This window comes from Leucoraja erinacea, unplaced genomic scaffold (genome assembly GCF_028641065.1).
Source record: "Leucoraja erinacea ecotype New England unplaced genomic scaffold, Leri_hhj_1 Leri_171S, whole genome shotgun sequence".
Taxonomy (NCBI): Eukaryota; Metazoa; Chordata; class Chondrichthyes; order Rajiformes; family Rajidae; genus Leucoraja; species Leucoraja erinaceus.
In genome coordinates, this window is record NW_026576023.1 from 13,435 (window position 1) to 29,653 (window position 16,219).

Sequence of the window (16,219 nt, forward strand, 5' to 3'; positions counted from 1 at the left end):
ATATATAAGAAGAACCCAGTTATTCACAATATAATAAGAATTTGGAAACAAATAAAAGCATCCTTGAAATTAAATAATTTATCAGTACTAACCCCACTATTGAACAACCCCGCATTCAAACCTTCTCTCATCGACAACACATATCAACAATGGGATAGACTGGGGATTAGGAAAGTAGGGGATATGTATGAAGTGGGCAGACTGTTATCATTTCAACAATTAAAATTAAAATTAAAATTTAAATTGAAGGATAATCAATATTTTAAATATATACAGGTATGTGACTTTATGAAGAAATATACACATAATTTCAAACTATATTTTTAGATCTAGAAGAAGCAATGATCCTATTTCTACTTTCCACTTTCTCTCTTCCTTTTTTATTTTTTATATATACACTTCACGTTTTTCTACTCTCTACCATCTATTTTTCCACTTTTCCTCTTTCTATTGTTTTCTTTTTCTTGTCTTGCTTACTTCCTTCTCATAACATAAAACTAGAGGTTGTACATAGAATGGATTACGGTATTACATAGTTGGCACCTAAAATTAGGTTCCACTGTACTGTTTTGTGCTGTATTAACTTCTAATAAAATAAACAAAACAAAAACAAAAAAAAATGTATTCAATCATCCATTCATTCATTCATTCATTCATTCAAAAACTAGTTCCCGGAAACTGGCACTGAACTATGCGATGTTGATACAGGACACGCCAACATTGTTGAGCGCCTCTCACTATCCTTGTCAATTCCACAAGACCGTGAGATCCACGAAGTAATACTGGCACGTGGCAAAGGGCTTAGAAACATAGAAACACAGAAAACAGGTGCAGTAGTAGGCCATTCGGCCCTTCGAGCCAGCACCGCCATTCAATATGATCATGGCTGATCTATCTCTCCCTCCAACCCCATGTTCCTGCCTTCTCCCCATAACCACCGACACCCGCACTAATCAAGAATCCATCTATCTCTGCTTTAAAAATATCCATTGACTTGGCCTCCACAGCCGTCTGTGGCAATGAATTCCACAGATTCACCACCCTCTGCCTAAAAATGTTCTTATTAAAGGTTTAATGCTGAGAGAATGGAGCGGCTGGGCTTGTGTACTCTGGAGTTTAGAAGGATGAGATGGAATCTTACTGAAACATATAAGATTATTAAGGGTTTAGACACGCTAGAGGCAGGAAACATGTTCCGGATGTTGGGGGAGTCCAGAACCAGGGGCCACAGTTTAAGAATAAGGGGTAAGCCCATTTAGAACGGAGATGGGGAAACACTTTTTCTCACGGAGAGTTGTGAGTCTGTGGAATTCTCTGCCTCAGAGGGCGGTGGAGGCCAGGTTCTCTGGATCTCTTTCAAGAGAGGGCTAGATAGGGCTCTTAAAGATAGCAGCGTCAGGGGACATGGGGAGAAGGCAGAAACGGGGAACTGATTGTGGATGATCAGCCATGATCACATTGAATGGCGGTGCTGGCTCGAAGGGCCGAATGTCCTACTCCTGCACCTATTGTCTATTGACTATGTCCTCCGGTCCTCGATTCTGGGCCAGATACTCTGTGCATTGTTCCCGATGTTGGGGAAGTCCAGAACAAGGGGTCACAGTTTAAGAATAAGGGGGAAGTCTTTTAGGACCGAGATGAGAAAAAACATTTTTCACACAGAGAGTGGTGAATCTGTCGAATTCTCTGCCACAGAAGGTAGTTGAGGCCACAGTTCATTGGCTATATTTAAGAGGGAGTTAGATGTGGCTCTTGTGGCTAAAGGGATCAGGGGGTATGGGGAGAAGGCAGGTACAGGATACTGAGTTGGATGATCAGCCATGACCATATTGAATGGCGGTGCAGGCTCGAAGGGCCGAATGGCCTACTCCTGCACCTATTTTCTATGTTTCTATGTGTTTAAGAAGGAACTGCTGATGCTGGAAAATCGAAGGTACACAAAAATGCTGGAGAAACTCAGCGGGTGCAGCAGCAGCTATGGAGCGACGGAAATAGGCAACATTTCGGCCCGAAACCCGGAAGGGTTTCGGGCTGAAACGTTGCCTATTTCCTTCAGGGGTTCGGCCCGAAACGTTGCCTATTTCCTTCGCTCCATAGATGCTGCTGCACCCGCTGAGTTTCTCCAGCATTTTTGTCTACCTTCTATGTTTCTATGTTTCTATGTTTCTATGTTTCTATCCAAACAATTAATTTCATGATTTTAGACATCTCCAGAAGACCACCCCCCCCTCCCTCCCCTCCCCTCCCCTGCCTCTCATCGCCCTGAGCTCCAAGGTATAGAGTCCCAGTCTGCTCAACCTCTTCACCCCAAACCTCAGGGGAGAGTTAAGACTTTGCCTTCCATCACAGTGAGGATGAGATGCGATGTGATGGATGTTTCTGTAACTTGTGTTGTGTCTCGGTTCTTTTTCTTGTGTGCATGACTGCAGAAACGAAATTTCGTTTGAACCTCAATGATGTTCAAATGACAACAAATAATTTGTTTTAGAAACATAGAAACATAGAAATTAAGTGCAGGAGTAGGCCATTCGGCCCTTCGAGCCTGCACCGCCATTCAATATGATCATGGCTGATCATCCAACTCAGTATCCCGTACCTGCCTTCTCTCCATACCCTCTGATCCCCTTAGCCACAAGAGCCACATCTAACTCCCTCTTAAATATCGCCAATGAACTGGCCTCGACTACCCTCTGTGGCAGAGAGTTCCAGAGATTCACCACTCTCTGTGTGAAAAAAGCTCTTCTCATCTCGGTTTTAAATCAGATTCAGATTCAGATTCAGATTCAATTTTAATTGTCATTGTCAGTGTACAGTACAGAGACAACGAAATGCATTTAGCATCTCCCTTGAGAATCTGAATCTGAATCTGAATCTTTCATTGCAAGCTTGGCATTAGCATCAGGAGGGATATAGGCTGCAGTCACAACAGTGGAGGTGAACTCTCTGGGCAGATAGAACGGTCTGCATCTAACCAAGAGGAACTCAAGGTTAGCTGAGCAGTGACTCTCGATGATGGTGGAGTCCGTGCACCATGCTTTGTTTCCCCCTTATCCTTAAGCTGTGACCCCTTGTCCTGGACTTCCCCAACATCGGGAACAATCTTCCTGCATCTAGCCTGTCCACCCCCTTAAGAATTTTGTAAGTTTCTATAAGATCCCCCCTCAATCTCCTAAATTCTAGAGAGTATAAACCAAGTCTATCCAGTCTTTCTTCATAAGACAGTCCTGACATCCCAGGAATTAGTCTGGTGAACCTTCTCTGTACTCCCTCTATAGCAATAATGTCCTTCCTCAGATTTGGAGACCATTGTATTGTATGGTACTCTGTCCTCTGGTCCCCGACCCCCACCTCCCCCCGCTATGTTGAAGAGTAGAAGCAGCGCTCACCTGCCTTCCGACCCTGTTGTTGTGGAGCCTCATGCGGGAGTGGATGTCCTTGTAGGTTTCCCGGGAGTCCAGGAAGTCCCTGGAGAACTTCTCCCCGTACTCCACGTCGGGACTGCAGCCGCCCCACTCCCACGAGTCCTGTGGGCCGGGCAGGTCTCCGGGCAGAGGCTCCATCACCCCGTGCACCATCCCCTTGCCCCGGTTCAGAGCCTCCAGCTGCAGGCGGTTGAGTTTCAGCCTGAACGCCTCCTCGTCTCCGCGCCGCTGCAGGTCGCAGCTGCAGGCCTTCAGCTTGCCCAGGCTGCATGCGTTGGAGACGGCATGCACCACCCCCGCAGCGGCGATAGCGTAGGCGTAGGCGCTCTCCTTGAAGCCTGCGGGGGGGGGGAGAGAGAGACAAGCGCTGTTAGACCTTCGCTGCAATCTCGGCTCCCATCCTTGACAAGGATTTTTTTTTTTTTTTTTTCACACAGAGAGTGGTGAATCTCTGGAATTCTCTGCCACAGAGGGTAGTTTTGAGGCCAGTCCAGTTGGCTATATTTAAGAGGGAGTTAGATGTGGCCCTTGTGGCTAAGGGGATCAGGGGGTATGGAGAGAAGGCAGGTACGGGATACTGAGTTGGATGATCAGCCATGATCATATTGAATGGCGGTGCAGGCTCGAAGGGCCGAATGGCCTACTCCTGCACCTAATTTCTATGTTTCTATGTTTCTATACCTTTCATGGGACATAGGTTTAGGGGCAACATGAGGGGGGGGGGGGGGACGTCTTTACTCAGAGAGTGGTAGCTCTCAATTAAAATGTGGATTGTGGAAATGTCAGAGACCGTACATCTAGAAAGAATTAGACTTGTCTTAATGGACAAACAAGAACTTTTTGTTAAAATATGGGCTCCATTCATTAACTATTTGAAGGGATAACCATACAACATATAACCATATAACAATTACAGCACGGAAACAGGCCATCTCGACCCTTCTAGTCCGTGCCGAACACATAATCCCATATACCTGCGCTCAGACCATAACCCTCCATTCCCTTCCCGTCCATATAACTATCCAATTTATTTTTAAATGATAAAAACAAACCTGCCTCCACCACCTTCACTGGAAGCTCATTCCACACCGCTACCACTCTCTGAGTAAAGAAGTTCCCCCTCATGTTACCCCTAAACTTCAGTCCCTTAATTCTCAAGTCATGTCCTCTTGTTTGAATCTTCCCTACTCTCAGTGGGAAAAGCTTTTCCACGTCAACTCTGTCTATCCCTCTCATCATTTTAAAAACCTCTATCAAGTACCCCCTTAACCTTCTGCGCTCCAAAGAATAAAGCCCTAACTTGTTCAACCTTTCTCTGTAACTTAGTTGCTGAAACCCAGGCAACATTCTAGTAAATCTCCTCTGTACTCTCTCTATTTTGTTGACATCCTTCCTCTAATTAGGCGACCAGAATTGTACACCATACTCCAGAATTGGCCTCACCAATGCCTTGTACAATTTTAACATTACATCCCAACTTCTATACTCAATGTTTGGATAGATTAGCCCAGCACAACACAGGATCAGATGGCAAGTTATTCTTTATAATCTACGAACCTATCTCCAATGACGTATTAATTTATTCCACTTTTTCTCTTTTTTGACATTTGTAATTCTTTTTTTCCCTTTTTCACTCTTTCTATCCATCTACATAAAAAATACACTAGAAGCAGAAATAATCGACAATTGTAAATTTTAATAATGTATGATTGATGTATATGAAAGGTTTTTTGCTATAATATGTAACTATACTTTAACCATAATATGTTTGCTTCTAATAAAAAGATTTAATAAAGAGATAGTGGTAGCTGTGTGGAATGAGCTTCCAGTGGAAGTGGTGGAGGCAGGTTCGATTTTATCATTTAAAAATAAATTGGATAGGTATATCGACGGGAAAGGAATGGAGGGTTATGGTCTGAGTGCAGGTAGATGGGACTAGGTGAGAGTAAGTGTTCGGCACGGACTAGAAGGGCCGAGATGGCCTGTTTCCGTGCCGTCATTGTTATATGGTTGTTATAGAAACATAGAAACATAGAAATTAGGTGCAGGAGTAGGCCATTCGGCCCTTCGAGCCTGCACCGCCATTCAATATGATCATGGCTGATCATCCAACTCAATGGTTATATGGTTATATGATTGAATGGCGGAGACTTGATGGGCTGAATGGCCTAATTCTGCCCCTATGGTTCTATTAGCTGTACAATAGTATAACGGCCCTGTGCCACTTTCACGACCTAATTCACAACCTTTTATACATAGAAAATAGGTGCAGGAGGAGGCCATTCGGCCCTTCCAGCCAGCACCGCCATTCATTGTGATCATGGCTGATCGACCCCAATCAATAACACGTGCCTGCCTTCTCCCCATATCCCTGGACTCGTGGACATTTTTCATCAGAAAAACGCCCCGACCTACTTGTACGATGCCACGAGTACCTACGACTAGCATCACGACCTGCCTACGACCTCGTGACGACCATGCTGCGAGTATGAGTCAAGGCCAAACTCGGCAGAGCTCGTGAATTAAGTCACGAATGTGGGACAGGCCCTTAAGACAGAACTGCAGATGCTGGAGAAATCGTAGCCAATGAACTGTGGCCTCAACTACCTTCTGTGGCAGAGAATTCCACAGATTCACCACTCTATATAACCATATAACCATATAACAATTACAGCACGGAAACAGGCCATCTCGGCCCTACAAGTCCATGCCGAACAAATTTTTTTCCCCTTAGTCCCACCTGCCTGCACTCATACCATAACCCTCCATTCCCTTCTCATCCATTTGCCTATCCAATTTATTTTTAAATGATACCAATGAACCTGCCTCCACCACTTCCACTGGGAGCTCATTCCACACCGCTACCACTCTCTGCGTAAAGAAGTTCCCCTCATATTACCCCTAAACTTCTGTCCCTTAATTCTGAAGTCATGTCCTCTTGTTTGAATTCTGAAGTCATGTCCTCTTGTTTGACTCTCTGTGTGAAAAATGTTCTTCTCATCTCGGTCCTAAAAGATTTCCCCCTTATCCTTAAACTGTGTGACCCCTTGTTCTGGACTTCCCCAACATCAGGAACAATCTTCCTGCATCTAGCCTGTCCAACCCCTTAAGAATTTTGTAAGTTTCTATAAGGTCCCCCCTCAATCTTCTAAACTCCAGCGAGTACAAGCCGAGTCTATCCAGCCTTTCTTCATATGAAAGTCCTGACATCCCAGGAATCAGTCTGGTGAGCGTTCTCTGTACTCCCTCTATGGCAAGAATGTCCTTCCTCAGATTAGGAGACCAAAACTGTGCGCAATATTCCAGGCGTGGTCTCACGAAGACCACGTACATCGAGTGCTAGTCATACTCTTACAGTGCGGAAACAGGCCCCTCGACCAAAACCTGCTACACCAGCCAACATGTCCCAGCTACATCAGCCCCACCTGCCTGCGCTTGGCCCACATCCCTCCAAACCTGTCCTATCTTAAATTCTTAAGGGGTTGGACAGGCTAGATGCAGGAAGATTGCTCTCAATGTTGGGGAAGTCCAGGACAAGGGGTCACAGCTTAAGGATAAGGGGGAAATCCTTTAAAATTGAGATGAGAAGAACTTTTTTCACACAGTGAGTTGTGAATCTCTGGAACTCTCTCCCGCAGAGGGTAGTCGAGGCCACAGTTCATTGGCTATATTTAAGAGGGAGTTAGATGTGGCCCTTGTGGCCAAGGGGATCAGAGGGTATGGAGAAAAGGCAGGTACGGGATACTGAGTTGGATGATCAGCCATGATCATATTGAATGGCGGTGCAGGCTCGAAGGGCCGAATGGCCTACTCCTGCACCTAATTTCTATGTTTCTATCCATGCACCTGTCCAAATATTTCTTAAACGTTGGGATAGTCCCAGCCTCAACTACCTCCTCCGGCAGCTCGTTCCATACACCCACCACCCTTTGCGTGAAAATGTTAACCCCTTAGATTCCTATTAAATCTTTGATTGGCTTGTGGAAATCAGTCTGAAGAAGGGTTTTGGCCCGAAACGTTGCCTATTTCCTTCGCTCCATAGATGCTGCTGCACCCGCTGGGTTTCTCCAGCATTTGTGTGTACCTTCGATTTTCCAGCATCTGCAGTTCCTTCTTGAACACTAAACCTGAGTCCTCTGGTTCTCGACTCCCCCACACTGGGCAAGAGACTCTGGGCGTCTACCCGATCAATTTCTCTCATGATTTTTATCCACCCCTATGAGATCACCCCTCCTCCTCCTGCGCTCCAAGGAATAGAGTCCCTGCCTACTCAACCTCTCCCATAGCTCCTGGCAACATTCCCGTAAATCCTCTCTGCACCTTTTCCGGCTTGACAACATCTTTCCTCTAACATGGTGCCTGGAACTGAACACAATACTCTAAATGCGGCCTCACCAACGTCTTATACAACTGCAACATGACCTCCCAACTTCTGTACTCATTGCTTTGACTAAAGTGACCTACGGGTGCTGTGGTTTCCTCCCACATACCAAAGTCGTACATTAATTGGTTTTGGTAAAATTGTAAATTGTCCCTAGCGTGTAGGATAGTGTAATGAAACATAGAAACATAGAAAATAGGTGCAGGAATAGAGGCCATTCGGCCCTTCGAGCCTGCCCCGCCATTCGATATGATCATGGCTGATCATCCAACTCAGTATCCTGTACCTGCCTTAGAAACATAGAAACATAGAAACATAGAAATTAGGTGCAGGAGTAGGCCATTCGGCCCTTCGAGCCTGCACCGCCATTTAATATGATCATGGCTGATCATCCAACTCAGTATCCCGTACCTGCCTTCTCTCCATACCCTCTGATCCCCTTGGCCACAAGGGCCACATCTAACTCCCTCTTAAATATAGCCAATGAACTAGCCTCAACTACCCTCTGTGGCAGCCTTCTCTCCATAGCCACTGATCCCTTTAGCCACAAGGGCCACATCTAACTCCCTCTTCAATATAGCCAATGAACTGTGGCCTCAACTACCTTCTGTGGCAGAGAATTCCACAGATTCACCACTCTCTGTGTGAAAAATGTTTTCCTCATCTCGGTCCTAAAGGATTTCCCCCTTATCCTTAAACTGTGTGACCCCTTGTTCTGGACTTCCCCAACATCGGAAACAATCTTCCTGCATCTAGCCTGTCCAACCCCTTAAGAATGTTATAAGTTTCTATAAGATCCCTCCCTCAATCTTCTAAATTCTAGCGAGTACAAGCCGAGTCTATCCAGTCTTTCTTCATATGAGAGTCCTGCCATCCCGGGAACCAGCGATCCCCGCACACTATAATGCCCCCTGTCCCACTTAGGAAACCTGAACGGAAACCTCTGGAGACTTTCCGCCCCACCCAAGGTTTCCGTGCGGATCCCGGAGGTTGCAGGTGGTTGCCGGAGGTTGCAGGTAGTGGAAGCAGGTAGGGAGACAGACAAAAACCTCCGGGAACCGCACGGAAACCTTGGGTGGGGCGCAAAGTCTCCAGAGGTTTCCGTTCAGGTTTCCTAAGTGGGACAGGGGAATAATAGTGTGCGGGGATCGCTGGTCGGCGCGGACTCGGTGGGCTGAGGGACCTGCTGTGTCTCCAAAGTCTAAAGTCCAAATATCTCCCCGGGGTGAGGAGATCTGTGCAAACATCACTGGCTATGCCACTAGTGGATGTGTAGACACTGAGAATATGTTCGTTGGATCGTTGCACATTGAGTTTCAAGGCTACCAGCACATATATATGTATATTATGGTATATGGACACACTGACCTGTTCTGTAGTCAATGCCTACTATGTTCTGTTGTGCTGAAGCAAAGCAAGAATTTCATTGCCCTATACAGGGACACATGACAATAAACTCACTTGAACTTGAACTTGATCTAATCAAGTATGAGTCTCACTCCCTCTTCTCCCCTCTCCCATCAAGTTAGATGTGGCCCTTGTGGCTAAAGGGGGTATGGAGAAAAGGCAGGTACAGGATACTGAGTTGGATGATCAGCCATGATCATATTGAATGGTGGTGCAGGCTCGAAGGGCAGAATGGCCTAATCCTGCACCTATTTTCTATGTTTCTATGTTTCTATGTTTCTATGAACTGCAGATCCTGGAAACCTCCCTGCTCCTATATTCAAATTCTTTTGCTATGAATGCTAACATACCATTCGCTTTCTTCACTGCCTGCTGCACCTGCATGCCTACTTTCAATGACTGGTGTACCATGACACCCAGGTCTCATTGCATCTCCCCTTTTCCTAATCGGCCACCATTCAGATAATAGTCTACTTTCCTGTTTTTGCCACCAAAGTGGATAACCTCACATTTATCCACATTATACTGCATCTGCCATGCATTTTCCCACTCACCCAGTCCTATCCAAGTCACCTTGCACCCTTTTTAGCATCCTCCTCACAGCTAACACTGCCCCCCCCCCAGCTTCGTACTAAAAGGCTTCCCCCTTATCCTCAAACTGCGACCCCTTGTTCTGGACTTCCCCAACATCGGGAACAATCTTCCTGCATCTAGCCTGTCCAACCCCTTTGGAATTTTGTAAGTTTCTTTAAGATTCCCCCCCTCAATCTTCTAAATTCTAGCGAGTACAAGCCGAGTCTCTCCAGTAAACTCTTCTAAACTCGCCTATTAGGTCGCCACAGTGGGACAGCCCCTTAAAGGATCCTGAAGAAAGATTCGAAAAGCCACCTATCCTCCACAGAAGCTGCCTGACCCGCTGGCTATTTTGTGTCTATATTAAGATTGAAACCTGTTCAGCCTTCATTTCTAGAAATAAACCTTGTGAACCTTTGCTACATTGGCCTCAAGGCAAGGGCCTTTCATTAAACAGGTCTCACCAAAGTCAAACATTCCTGTTGCAATAAATACCAAAACTTCGATTTCTCTTCTAAATCCTTACTGCATCTTTAAACTGACTCTAAATATCATTTCTATGAGGAACCCTAAGGGTGATTTTTTTAACCTAGGCCACGTATGGGCAAGAAGCACAAGGACAGGCCCTTCAGCCCATTGAGCCTGTGTTGGGTATCAAACTAATCCCACATTCATCCCATTTTATTAGACGTTAGAGTTTTATTTGACGTTTTTCACACAGAGTGTGGTGAATCTGTGGAATTCTCTGCCACAGAAGGTAGTTGAGGTCACAGTTCATTGGCTATATAATTTTCATATGAATGAAGACTGGATAGACTCGGCTTGTACTCGCTAGATTGTAGAAGAATGAGTGGGGATCTTGTAGAAACTTACAAAATTCCTAAGGGGTTGGACAGGCTAGATGCAGGAAGATTGTTCCCGATGTTGGGGAAGTCCAGAACAAGGGGTCACAGCTTAAGGATCAGGGGGAAGTCTTTTTAGGACTGAGATAAGAAAAACATTTTTCACTCAGAGAGTGGTGAATCTGTGGAATTCTCTGCCACAGAAGGTAGTTGAGGCCACAGTTCATTGGCTATATTTAAGAGGGAGTTGGATGTGGCCCTTGTGGCTAAAGGGATCAGGGGGTATGGAGAGCGAGCAGGTACAGGGTACGGAGTTGGATGATCAGCCATGATCACATTGAATGGCGGTGCAGGCTCGAAGGGCCGAATGGCCTACTCCTGCACCTATTGTCTATGTTCCTATGTTTAGGAGTTTGAAAAAGTGTCATGTTGAAGACCTCCTTCGACTATGATGAAGACTATCTATGACTACCTTCCACTACCCTCAATTACCTACGACTAACATGCCGACCTACTACGACCTACTTCGACTAAACCTACGAGTAAAAAAAATATCAATTTTTTTGCAAGGCGACCTTATTTTACTCGCGGGCATTTTGCAACGTGTTGGAAAATACGCAGCGACCTAGCTGAGGCCTCGAGTACGCGGGGACCACTCTCGAGCATGAAGGAGAGATACAAAGTCCTCCTAGTGTCACCCATATAACCATATAACCATATAACAATTACAGCACGGAAACAGGCCATCTCGGCCCTACAAGTCCGTGCCGAACAACTTTTTTCCCTTAGTCCCACCTGCCGGCACTCACACCATAACCCTCCATTCCCTTCTCATCCATATGCCTATCCAATTTATTTTGAAATTATACCAACGAACCTGCCTCCACCACTTCCACTGGAAGCTCATTCCACACCGCTACCACTCTCTGAGTGAAGAAGTTCCCCCTCATGTTATCCCTAAACTTCTGCCCCTTAATTCTGAAGTCATGTCCTCTTGTTTGAATCTTCCCTATTCTAGAAGCATAGAAGCATAGAAGCATAGATTGGTCAGCTTTGGTTGTTTTTAAGGTGCTTAACAAATAAAGTTATTATTATTATTATAGAAATTAGGTGCAGGAGTAGGCCATTCGGCCCTTCGAGCCTGCACAGCCATTCAATATGATCATGGCTGATCATCCAACTCAGTATCCCGTACCTGCCTTCTCTCCATACCCCCTGATCCCCTTAGCCACAAGGGCCACATCTAACTCCCTCTTAAATATAGCCAATGAACTGGCCTCAACTACCCTCTGTGGCAGAGAGTTCCAGAGATTCACCACTCTCTGTGTGAAAAAAGTTCTTCTCATCTCGGTTTTAAAGGATTTCCCCCTTATCCTTAAGCTGTGACCCCTTGTCCTGGACTTCCCTAACATCGGGAACAATCTTCCTGCATCTAGCCTGTCCAACCCCTTAAGAATTTTGTAAGTTTCTATAAGATCCCCTCTCAATCTCCTAAATTCTAGAGAGTATAAACCAAGTCTATCCAGTCTCTCTTCATAAGACAGTCCTGACATCCCAGGAATCAGTCTGGCGAACCGTCTTAATTAATTGCCAGTCAATCTTAGCCAATTCACGTCTCATACCCTCAAAGTTACCTTTCTTTAAGTTCAGAACCATTGTTTCTGAATTAACAATGTCACTCTCCATCCTAATGAAGAACTCAACCATATTATGGTCACTCTTGCCCAAGGGGGCACGTACAACAAGATTGCTAACTAACCCTTCCTCATTACTCAATACCCAGTCTAAAATAGCCTGCTCTCTCGTTGGTTCCTCTACATGTTGATTTAGATAACTATCCCGCATACATTCCAAGAAATCCTCTTCCTCAGCACCCCTGCCAATTTGATTCACCCAATCTATATGTAGATTGAAGTCACCCATTATAACTGTTTTGCCTTTGTCGCACGCATTTCTAATTTCCTGTTTGATACCATCTCCAACTTCACTACTACTGTTAGGTGGCCTGTACACAACACCCACCAACGTTTTCTGCCCCTTAGTGTTTCGCAGCTCTACCCATACCGATTCCACATCCTCCAAACTAATGTCCTTCCTTTCCATTGCGTTAATCTCCTCTCTAACCAGCAACGCTACCCCACCTCCTTTTCCTTTCTCTCTATCCCTCCTGAATGTTGAATATCCCTGGATGTTCAGCTCCCAACTTTGGTCACCCTGGAGCCATGTCTCCGTGATCCCAACTATATCATAATCATTAATAGCTATCTGCACGTTCAACTCATCCACCTTATTACGAATGCTCCTTGCATTGAGACACAAAGCCTTCAGGCTTGTTTTTACAACACTCTTACCCCTTATACAATTATGTTGAAAAGTGGCCCTTTTTGATTTTTGCCCTGGTTTTGTCTGCCTGCCACTTTTACTTTTCACCTTGCTACCTATTTCTTCTACCCTAATTTCACACCCTTCGGTCTCTACGCTCACACATTTAAGAAACCCTTTCCCTTTAACTCCATCCTCCACTATCCCATTCAACACCCCACCCCCCTTATTCAGTTTAAAGCCACCCGTGTAGCAGTGGCAAACCTGCCTGCCAGAATGCTGGTCCCACACCTGTTAAGATGCAATCCGTCCCTTTTGTACAGTTCCCCCTTACCCCAAAACAGATCCCAGTGATCTAAGAATCTAAATCCCTGCCCCGTGCACCAGTTCCTCAGCCACACATTCAGGTCCCGTATCTCCCTGTTCCTGCTCTCGCCAGCACGGGGAACTGGAAGCAAACCGGAGATAACAACCCTGCTTTTCAACATTTTTCCGAGCTCTCTAAAGTCACGCTGCAGAATATTCATCCCCTTCTTTCCGACATCATCCGACACGAGGACATTCTCAAAGGGAAAAGCTGATCCACATCAACTCTGTCTATCCCGCTCATCATTTTAAAGACCTCTATCAAGTCCCCCCTTAACCTTCTGTGCTCCAGAGAATAAAGACCTATCTCGTTCAACCTTTCTCTGTAACTTAGTTGTTGAAACCCAGGCAACATTCTAGTAAATCTCCTCTGTACTCTCTCTATTTTATTGACATCCTTCCTATAATTGGGCGACCAAAACTGTACGCCATACTCCAGATTTGGTCTCACCAATGCCTTGTACAATTTTAACATTACATCCCAGCTTCTATACTCAAATACTCACCCGTGCTACGAGTATGAGTCGAGGGCAAATCCGTCTACACTCGCCAATTAGGTCAACCCCAGTGGGACAGCGCTTTATTGCCTGATTGTTACATCACCTTTCTCTTCGTAGATGCGGCCTGACCCGCTGAGTTACTCCAGCATATTGTATCCATCTTTGGTATAAACCAGCATCTGCAGTTTCTTCCTACACAGGGATCCTAGATGCTGGTTTCAAGCGAAGATAGACACTATATGCTGGAGTTAAAGGGGCTGTCCCACTGTACGAGGTAATTCAAGAGCTCTCTCCCGAGTTTAAAAAAAAATCAAACTCGTGGTAAGCACGTAGAATGTACGTAGCGGGTACGCCGGAGCTCGGGGACGTCTCTTAGCGGCTCGTAACGCTAACGGCGGGTACTCGGGAAGACTCGCTAACGGCAGGTAAGCTCGGGAAGACTGGTGAAGATTTTTCAGCATGTTGAAGAATGTCCACGAGAGCCCCGAGTACCGACGAGTGGCCGTTACCGTAATTCTCCGCGTTCGAATCAGGGGAAACTCGGGAGAACTCGTGAATTAGTTGGTACAGTGGGACAGCCTCATAACCCCACAGGTCAGGCAGCATCTCTGGAGAGAAGGAGTGGGTGAGGTTTCGGGTCGGGACCCTTCCTCAGACTACAGTTCCTGCTATATTTAAGAGGGAGTTAGATGCGGCCCTTGTGGCTAAAGGGATCAGGGGGTATGGAGAGAAGGCAGGTATAGGATACTGAGTTGGATGATCAGCCATATATAAAATTATTAAGGTATTGGACAGGCTAGATGCAGGAAAAATGTTCCCCATGTTGGGGGAGTCCAGAACCAGGGGTCAAAGTTTAAGAATAAGGGGTCGGCCATTTAGGACTGAGATGAGGAAAAACTTTTTCACACAGAGAGTGGTGAACCTGTGGAATTCTCTGCTGCAGAAGGTAGTTGAGGCCCAGTTCATTGGCTATATTTAAGAGGGAGTTAGATGTGGCCCTTGTGGCTAAGGGGATCAGGGGGTATGGAGAGAAGGCAGGTACGGGATACTGAGTTGGATGATCAGCCATGATCACATTGAATGGCGGTGCAGGCTCGAAGGGCCGAATGGCCTCTACTCCTGCACCTATTGTCTATGTTTCTATGAGATCGAAGGAGATCATCTTCACTCTCCACTATTCGGTGTCCAATTTTCCCGAAGCTGGTCGAAGCTAGTCTTCAACATAGGCGAAGGAGGTCTTGAACATGACACTATGTGAAACTCTCCTAAACGCTTCTAAACTCGCCAATTAGGTCTCCGCAGTGGGACAGCCCCTTTAGTGTGCTGGGGTTGGCACGGACTCGCTGGGCCGAAGGGCCTGTTTCCGGGGCCTGTAGAATTCTCTAAACTAAACTGAAACTGCATTTCTGCCGCTGTCTTTTGAAATCGGAAATTTTATTTTAAATTTCATATTCATAAACAGATGGTTCCCATTTTCTTTTTTTTATTTGAACGACTAACTTTACGTTTTTCCAGCTAGAATGTTATAATGCGAACCATTCCTGGCCGTCGTGGTTCCTGCTCTCTCTACAGTCTCTCTCTCCGCTAACATTGGCCAAATCTGAGCAGCTGCAAAACATTATACTCAGCTAAAGAATTCCGCAAATCAATGGTCGAAGAAATCAAAATGACCACAAAACGCTCGGTGGATTGTGAAATTGCTGCTGGCCCCGGCAACAATCAGTTTGAGAGGACAAGCAGAGATGAAGGTGACGTGTGCTTTCGAACAACTGATCAAAGCCCCGCTGCAAATGGTCTGTGGCGGCACGAAATGGTGGCGCAGCGGTAGAGTTGCTGCCTCACAGCGCCAGCCAACCCCGGGTTCGGTCCCGACCTCGAGTGCTGTCGGCACGTGTCCGCGCGCACGTGTCCGCGCGCACGTGTCCGCGCGCACGTGTCCGCGCGCACGTGTCCGCGTGCGTTTTCCCCGAGGTCTTCGGTTTTCTCCCGCGCTCCAAAGACGTGTAAGGTTTGTAGGTTAATTGGATCTGTATGGATGTAAAATTGTCCCTAGTGTGTGTGTGTGTGTGTGTGTGCAGGATGGTGTTAAGGGCGTGTCCCACCAGCATGCGACTGCATGCAGCAAGCGCGACCTAACGTGGTCGCTTGAGCCGTACGGCCTCGCGGGGCCGGTCCCACTCCGATCGCCGGAGCCGTATGGTGTTGTGTGCGGAGCTGGTCCCGACATCGCGCGGGGCTCCGAAAAGCTGACCGTGTTCAAAAATTCCGTGCGGCGACGGCCTGCTGGCCCGCAGCCGCCTCGAAGAGCGTGCGCGTCTTGACGGCGTACGCCTAGCGCGAACTTCCCGCGGACTTCGCTCGAACTTCACGTCAACTCATACGGGATCACTCGACCTCCCCCGCTTC

At 46.4% G+C, this 16,219-nt stretch overlaps 1 protein-coding gene across 1 annotated transcript in view; it reads right to left on the reverse strand.

Annotated features, from left to right (window-relative positions):
* Positions 1-3,386: 3,386 nt before the first annotated feature.
* The window catches only part of LOC129716129 (protein Wnt-10a-like), a gene marked incomplete at its 3' end in the record, with an annotated part of 64,402 nt that continues 51,569 nt past the window's right edge, over positions 3,387-16,219 (reverse strand). The window contains exon 3 of the mRNA XM_055666010.1: positions 3,387-3,760. Within this exon, the coding sequence (XP_055521985.1) occupies positions 3,387-3,760 (374 nt within the window). The remainder of the gene's footprint in view (positions 3,761-16,219) is intronic.